Genomic DNA, 8,457 nt, shown 5'->3' with positions numbered 1-8,457 from the left:
TTGAATTCTTTTTCTGCTTTCTCGCTCCTTCCCTATAAAAACCTCTGCCTGCACTGACGTAGGGAGATGGACTTTGGGACAAGAGTCCCCCATCTTCTCAGGTTGCTGTCACTTGAATAAACCTCTTTCCTTTCTCACCAGCACCTATTTCACGAGTAGGCTTTCATTGTGGCAAGCAGCCAAACCTGGGTTTTCAGTTAAGCTACTTTATGCCGGAATACAGAATAAGATGTGTTTACATTTAAGGCAGTTCATTTCTATGCAAATAGATTGATGTTGATGTTTTCCTTAGTCCAAGCTAGCATCTTTATCATCTTCCTTAGGAAAAGCTGACTCCTTGTTGATTTCTATTTGGATCATGAAGATATGCATCTCACTCTAGAGATGAGAAAGCTAAACAGGGAGAAGCCACGGGCTCTGAGACTTTGTGGAGCAGAGCCAGCAATCAGCCCTGAACTGGTCTCTGTACTTTATCTCATTTAAGCAACTGTGATTTGAGGTTCCTACCAATGGAGCCAAAACTAATTCAAACACCCCAACTCTGTCACTTGGGTCTCTGAAAAATAAAAACGTTTTTTAAATTTTCTAGGTGGCTATCATAGAAGATGGTCCTAATAGTGATTCTCCCAAGTTCTGTATTAAGGAGTAGTTTAATAACAAGCCAAACTATATAATCTTGAATAAAAACTGAGATATATTATTGGTACATAAATTACTTTATAAATTGAATCTCAGGTTAATAGTATATGACGTAAGTAAGTTAACAAAACAAAATATTGCATCATTTAGATTTTTAAATTTTTTATTTTAAGAAAATATAGAGCTGGTAATCTTTCACTTCTACTGTGGTAGATATAGCATATGTTTGAAAACCTAAATAAGCTTACTGACTGCTGAATCTTTCACATTAATTAACTGTGCTTAATTTTCACATTACCAATTGTTTTTATGGCTTTTATTCTCACTGAGCAATTTTTCGACATCATTTAAAATGACTGAAAGACAAAGATCTCCAATATTTATGAAATAAGTAAATGCATATTAATAAGATTTAGAACACTTACTTTCTTCAAGAAAAAAACATTAGTAACTTATTCCTGAATTGTCTATGCATCACTTAAGAAAATTCACTTGGAATTTTTGTTTCAGTTTTGATAGCAAATATCATACTACTTAGAAGCCATTCACCAGTCTTAAACCTTAAACTCACATCCCATACCATAATCTCCTTGAGTTGGAGGCTTACCATTTTAACCCTGGGTAGCAGGGCTTCTTCGGGGCTACTGATTAAGAGGGGGCACCAGCTCACTAATTCTAACCGTGACTGAGCAGGTCTGCAAATCAATTCCATCCCACTTGAAAGTTCATTCTGATTTACAATAATAATAAGGTAAGACCTAGATGAAAAGATCATGAAAAAAAATCTAGAAATATTCTAAATGTTATAATCTTCCTTTGGCAAACCACCAGGGCGTTTGTACCTTTGAAACAGAACCCATGCCATTTCAGTTCCTCTATGCAGTCCTAGTTTAGAACATTTTAAGTTTAGATTTTTTAAAAAAAGGTATGATCATGCCAAAAACAATAAAAAAAAAGGGCATCTGGAGAATCACAAATTAAGAAAATGCAAGGAGAAATACGTATGTTTTATTCCCCTTTCCAGTACTCTCTTACAATTCTGCTTTCTTGGAAGGGAATTCATGAGCTATAATACTTGAGCAGATTCTCATCTGTAGGTTTTAGAATTTTCTTATCTGCCATATTCACCACCCATCCAGGAGCAAGACCAAAGAAAATCTGCCTTGGATCCTTTCGAGTACTAAGCATTTTGAAGAGTTCATCTTTAGTGATATCAGGTAAAATATAACCATACTTCTTGGCAAGTTCCAGTCTTGCTTCGGGAAATTTGGCAGGATCCGCCAGGTAACCACGATTCTTTGCATCGGTGTAATACGGGACCAAGGCTTCGGGCGGAAGCATTCTTTTTGGGATGGGTTGTCCCCGCAGAAAGAATGGAACAGGTTTGCATAGAATGTCTAAAAAACATTTTTAAATAAAAAAAAGAAAAATGCAAATACTGGTTATATGCATAATAATCTTCTTTAATAATTATTTTCATTATTAAATTTTAAATATTACTAAGATCAGGACTTAATTCTAAGAACTTGTTTTATAAATACACTTGTCTTAAGTAGTAAGCAAATTGAAACACTTCATTTTCAAAAGTTTGCATCTTAAAAATCAAAGTTACTCCTGGGTTATCAACAAATAATGAATTTCTTACACATAGGCAACATCATATTTAAGCCTCATTTTAAAAACAAAAACTAAACCTCTTTATGATATACTAGCTCAAGTAATTAAAAGATATACTAGCCACACCACTAATAAGAAATCCAAGGTGCCTGAGCTGCAAGTCAAATAACCATGAGGATTTTTAAAATCCTCATATGGCAGCCAGGATTAGACAAAGAGGGAGAGAAGAAAATGACTGCAGAACAAGCTTACCTAGACTCCTTGGATCATAGAAGGCTGTAGTAACAACACCACCATTTTTTTCAATTGCAGCAATGGCTAGTTCTGAAGCCAACTGTACTTCAATATTAATTTTTGCCTTAAAGATGTCAGCACCCTATAACATGTCAAAACAACGTCTGTTAGTAGATATTTTGAATAAAAGTTAATATGGCAAGCTTCCTTTTTATAGTATTTTCTCTTCCAAAGTGCTTACAATGTAACAGTCATTCCTACTTTTTTAAAAAAATGTTTTTATTGATTTTAGAGACAGGGAGAGAAACATCGATGGGCTGCCTCCTGCACGCCCCCACCAGGGATCCAGCCTGCAACCCAGGCATGTGTCCTGACCAGGAATTGAACCAGTAACCTCTCGGTGCATGGGATGATACTTAATCAACTGAGCCACACCCGCCAGGCCATTTCCTACTTTATTTTTTAATTTTATTTTTTTAGTCATTCCTACTTTAAATACCTCTGCTTTGACATCCTATCAACAACATCATCTTATCTTACCAATTTTTATTTCCTGTAAGTGGGGATGACTATTTTCATTTGATGTATTTAGTAGACACCAATTTACTCATTCCCAGTACTTCATTAATTATAGACTGTATTAAAAATTATAACAACTCTACGGCAGAATTACTGCTAAACCAATGTCATAGATGGGTACATTGAAGCAGAGAAGTTAAGTAACTTGCCCAACATCACAAAGCTAGGGTTAATCCGGGAGCTTAGTCACAAGTGTCTGTGTTCTGAACCACACTATGCCATCTATATGTAAAAAAAGCTAAGCGACCGGCTGACCGGTGGTATGACACACACTGACCACCAGGGAACAGATGCTCAACACAGGAGCTGCCGAGCGACAGCAACTTTGCAGTGTCCTCTCCCACTCCAGGACCCCTCGGGGGATATCAGAGAGCCAGTTCTGGCTTGATCCCCGCAGGCCAGGCCGAGGAACCCCACCTACGGAAGGGACCCTGCTCACACCCTTCGAGCCGCGGTGCCACCCCAGGTGCAGCCGGCCAGGGAGGGACCGCAGGAGGTTGGCTCCAGGGCATCCCGCCCGTCCTGCCCCAAGTGCCACCTTCTAATTAATTTCCTTTAAATGTGCACGAATACTGCACCAGGCCACTAGTATGATATAAAAACTTAACTTCCTTATCTCTAAATAAGCAAGAGGCCAAGAGATGGTTAAAGAGGGGGATGAGTGGACTGGAACCAGCAAAAGAACAAAAGATCTGACAATCATATCAGAGCTTTGGAGGGATCAGGCCCTTCTAGGGAAAAAGGCAAAAAAGGACAATAGAAATTTACTTTGATTCACTACCGATTTTACTATAGCCTCTAAACTGATAATAATAATAGTCTATCTTTCCTGAAAATGGTTAACAATAAAAAATGCAGTACTGAAACTTTAAAGCTCTGTTTTGGGTCACTTTAGTTAGGATGTACTATATTTTACTTTAATTTCAAAACATTCTGACAAAAATAAAAAGATGGTAGCATTACCTTTCTTTTTGTGGTGATAAAAATATTTAGCTAATTTGGTGTGGTTGAAATAAGCTGGCTCCCAATCAAGTTCCTTTCCTTAATTATAAATGTTTAATATATTTCAAAAATATTCCATCAATTTCAAGACATATTTTCTCACATTCTTTCCATGTATAATTCTGGTCTGCATTTGTATAATCACTGGCATCTTTGACTCAGTAAAATAACATTTTATCATATTACCTGTGATTCTTAATTACTATGCCATTAGTGCTGAACCATTTCCCTATCCTTGGGCATTGGGGTTAGCTCCATTGTTTTCAGTGATATATAAAGCATTTTTAGGAATATCTTTGTTATCAGTTAGGGTTTTTTTGCTTTTCCTTTAGAACAGTGATTTTCAACCAGTGTGCTATGGCACACTGGTATGCCTCAAGAATTTTTAAAACGTGCAATACCTAACTATTTAGTCAGGGGCACTGACCTCTTTTCCCTTAGATTGTTAAATTAAAAAATAACAACAGCCAACACACTATCTGTCCATTGTGAATGAAACAAAATTATACCTATTTTTTGTGTGTGTCAGAGCGGCAAAAAATATATTTTTCAGTGTGCTACAGAATTTTAGTAATTAGTTTATGTGTGCCATGAGATGAAAAGGTTGAAAATTGCTGCTTTAGGGCAGTGGTTGCCAACCAGTGGTCCGTGGACCACTGGTGGTCTGTGAGGTCCGAAAGGTTGGCAACTGCTGCTTATGAACATATACTCCCAAATTGGTATTATTGTGCTGAAGGATAACAAGAGTCTTAATAGCTACTATTTATTGCAAATCTGAGGGTCAAACAATTTACAAAGCTGTAAATGATGTGTAATTGTGCTTATTCAACCACTGCACTAGTGCAGTTTTCAGAATTATTTCTGCTAGATTAATAGACACATGCTTAAAAGCTGTAGGGATTTGCAGTTTAATGGCTAATGAGGTCATGGATTTTTCCACAGGTTAATTACACTCAGAGTAGAATATTGAGGCTTAATTATGTATTTGGTATTCTCTTTTCAGATCATATTATTGGGACCTAGAGGCCCGGGGCCCAAAATTTGTGCAGGGGGGGCGGGGGGGGAATCCCCTCAGCCTGGCCTGTGCCCTCTCACAGTCCGGGAGCCCTCAGGAGATGTCCAACTGCCTTAGTGCTGCCACGGAGGTGAGAGAGGCTCCTGCCAGCGCCGCTGCGCTCACCAGCCATGAGCCCAGCTTCTGGCTGAGCAGTGCTCCCCCTGTGGGAGCGCACTGACCACCAGGGGGTAGCTCCTGTGTTAAGTGTCTGCCCCCTGGTGGTCAGTGCACATCACAGTGACTGGTCATTCTGCCATTTGGTCGATTTGCATATTAGCCTTTTATTATATAGGATACTTTTATCCATAAGGTTTCCTTTTCAAAGGAATCTTAAAAGGTTTTTCCATAAACATATGCTTCCCTCTAGTGGACACAGCTATGTTACTGACATATATATAAGAAACAGGAGTAGTTGATTAATAATGTACAAGGGGGTGAGGTGGGATGTGTGAGCGCTCCCTCGTGAAAGAAAGATCATCCTGGTATGATGACATCTGAACAGAGAAAAAGAAGTGACAGAGCAAGCTGAATGAATGGATACACAGAAGAACATCCCAAGAACAGGGATCCCTCAATAAAAAATGCTGGCTTTCTAAAACACAATCACTACTACATACTGGTTATGACAACTGAAAAAGATAAAAATAAAAGAAGGCAAAGTGTTGATTAAATGGAAATCAGAAATAGTCTTCTATGTAACTCCAAAATAAATCGAATCCAGATTTACCTCCTCTACCAGCTGGACACCATAATCCCTTTTAAATGGTTGAATGGTCACACCTCTTCCATTGACAAGCTGGGTTAAGTCAATAGGCTGAGTAGGATCAACTCGACCCAAATCAATAAGATACTGCAGTCTGTTGAGGCTCAAAGGCTGATATTGACGTCTGAAGCTACAAAACAAGAAAGTAAAGGTTGAAAAACTCAGTCAAACTTATCTTTTGTAAGTTCACCATATCAACTCAAAGCTCTGTCCTGTGTTTTCCTCCATCAATTCAGATGGTTTAACAAAATAAATCCCTCCTGAATACAACAAAAATATGTAATATTGCTTGATTTTTAGTAATGAAACAAAACCAGTACTTTCCACTAAAAATAATTTACCTCTCTAAACATTTATTTCACTCATTTACACAAATAAACAACTGTGGAAAATGTAACCCATTATCTGAATTATGCATTAATTATTGGATGACTACTATGGGCCACATTTTTATATATATTTTGCTAAGCCTCTGAACAGCCACAAAAGCAGGCATTTTCATCTCCATTTTGCAGGTCTGAGTGCAACGTCTGGGTTTTTTTTTTTCCTACTAATCCGGCTAAATTTCATTACCAAAAATGGTTCAGAGAAACAGTAGCAAAAGTTGGTTTCAAAGTGAATTTACATTTCTACCAAGCTATTTTTTTTAGGTGATTCTCAGTGAAAATTAGGGATTTTTACTTTACAAACCAAAAGGAACCTTACCTATGTCCTTCATTAAACCCATATTTGGGGATTCGGATGTAAAACGGGGTCTGGCCTCCCTCGAAGCCCAGTCGGGGCCGGGTTCCCCTCTGCCGTTCTCCTTTATGGCCTCGGCCACATTTTCTACCTCTTCTCCGACCTCTTGGTCGTCTTTCCTAAAACGAAAAAAGAGTTTTATAATCCACAGATGCATTTTTAAAAATTTATTTTACCTTTTCACTGTATATTTTGCATGCCATTTATTCATCCAACCAACCAGTACTAGCTACAATTCTAGCTGCTCTAATGTCTGCAAACTCTAAAGCAGTATCTTTGCTTCTGAAGTGCAGCTGATTCTTCTAAAGTCCAAGTTGTGTTTCAAAGGCAAGGATCCCAAGATGGAACGGGGATAGAGATTCTATGACAATCTGGCATTGAAAAAAACCCTAGAATTAAACATCCACAACAAACAAGGATACAGGATATTCAAGAAAATTCATTCTGCAATTAATTGTAAATATGTCATTGTTACCTACATTATTTTAAAGATTAACTTATAAAGAAAATACTATTTCCTGGCACCTCACAAAAGCAAGGATTGGTTTTCGAAATGACAGTATTCAGTGGTTTTCAAAAAGACATTTAATGTAACAAATCAATTCAAATCTTTCCCATGAAGACCAAAATATATTGGAAAAGCACTTCATTTTAAATCCAATTCTGAATAAAGCAATCATTTTTGCAGTTCTTGCGACTTCGCTCCTCCTCCCTAATTCACTTAATTATGCTTTTACTTTTATTTTTTTAATATATTTTTATTGATTTCAGAGAGGAAGGGAGAGGGAGAGGGAGAGAGAGATAGAAACATCAACGATGAGAATCATTGATTGGCTGCCTCCTGCAATCTGGGCATGTGCCCTGATCGGGAATGGAACTGGTGACCTCCTGGTTCCTGGGTCAATGCTCAACCGCTGAGCTACACCCGGCTGAGCTTAATTATGCTTTTAAATGTAAACCTTATGGAGAGTCGGGACCACGTGGGAAGACTCTGAGCAATGAAGGCTCCAGGGGCTCGGAACCCTAGGCTCATCCCCCGCCCTTCGGGAAAGGAGCCGTCCATCCGGCGCGGCCCCAGGGAAAGGCCGCTCTCCTCGCCCCGCCGCAGCGCTGCCCCGCACCGTCACCAGCCATTTACCGGTCTCTTGGAGCCTGGGTTCGGCCTTAGGTTGGCCAGACTCACGCGGGGCAGGGCCCGGATCAAGTCCAGACCCCTGGCCCCACCGCCTCCCGCGGGAGCCGCCATGACGCGCCGGCCGGGAACCAGCGCAGGTGCCCTCCGCCACCTCCGAGCCCACGTGATCTCAGGGCGCTGCTTTACGGCCGCCGCCCCGCCCCTGTCGTACTGCAGCGTCCGCGGCGCGGTCTGCCCCCGTCGCGCCTGGAACCTGGAGTCCGGCTTTTGGAGGAGGAGGGGGGAGTGTGAGCATGTGATCTTCTGTTGAGAGTTCGATCCTTGAGGTCGGACTTTTAACCTACGTCCTCTTGCGCCCCCACTAAATACGCTGTCGTTAGGGAATCTTTGAGTTTTTGGAGGGAGTCTTCTCTGAGCTCATACTGGAGCCCGGAATAAAATAACGCTCTTCTAAATGATTAGCTTTGAGCTTGGGTCATCGCATATGGTAAGATAAGAAAATAAAACTGAATATGTGCAAATAGGTACGGACAATTGTATGTTTTTAATATTTTTGGTCATTTTTACATGTTTTTAATGTTGTTTTTTAATTTAAATGAAAGATTAGGGTCCGGCTATTAAATGCCTGACTAATACCAGCCTGTGAGCAAGATTCAAACGAAGCGTCCTCTTCCGTATGCATCTCCATGG

General features: G+C 39.7%; 1 protein-coding gene across 1 annotated transcript; it reads right to left on the bottom strand.

Moving 5' to 3' along the window:
* Positions 1–784: 784 nt before the first annotated feature.
* On the bottom strand, positions 785–7,934 carry MRPL15 (mitochondrial ribosomal protein L15). Its single transcript, XM_006085276.3, has 5 exons — positions 7,771–7,934; positions 6,597–6,751; positions 5,856–6,021; positions 2,509–2,632; positions 785–2,036 (listed from the first exon to the last, which is right to left on the bottom strand). The coding sequence occupies exons 1-5, from the start codon at positions 7,876–7,878 to the stop codon at positions 1,699–1,701; spliced, it is 891 nt and encodes a 296-aa protein (XP_006085338.1). The 5' UTR covers positions 7,879–7,934; the 3' UTR covers positions 785–1,698.
* Positions 7,935–8,457: the final 523 nt, after the last annotated feature.

Source organism: Myotis lucifugus, unplaced genomic scaffold, assembly GCF_000147115.1.
Source record: "Myotis lucifugus unplaced genomic scaffold, Myoluc2.0 scaffold_17, whole genome shotgun sequence".
Taxonomy (NCBI): Eukaryota; Metazoa; Chordata; class Mammalia; order Chiroptera; family Vespertilionidae; genus Myotis; species Myotis lucifugus.
The sequence above is the reverse complement of the archived record's forward strand: the minus strand, read 5'-3'. Positions and strand labels throughout refer to the sequence as shown.

Bases quoted from the DNA above. Each gene is read 5' to 3' on its own strand.
- MRPL15 (XM_006085276.3), bottom strand. From the start codon at position 7,878: ATGGCGGCTCCCGCGGGAGGCGGTGGGGCCAGGGGTCTGGACTTGATC. The intron at 6,022-6,596 runs GTAAGGTTCCTT...CTTGTTTTGTAG, and splicing joins GGGTTTAATGAAGGACATAG to CTTCAGACGTCAATATCAGC. The intron at 2,037-2,508 runs GTAAGCTTGTTC...AATGTTTTTTAG, and splicing joins CTATGATCCAAGGAGTCTAG to ACATTCTATGCAAACCTGTT.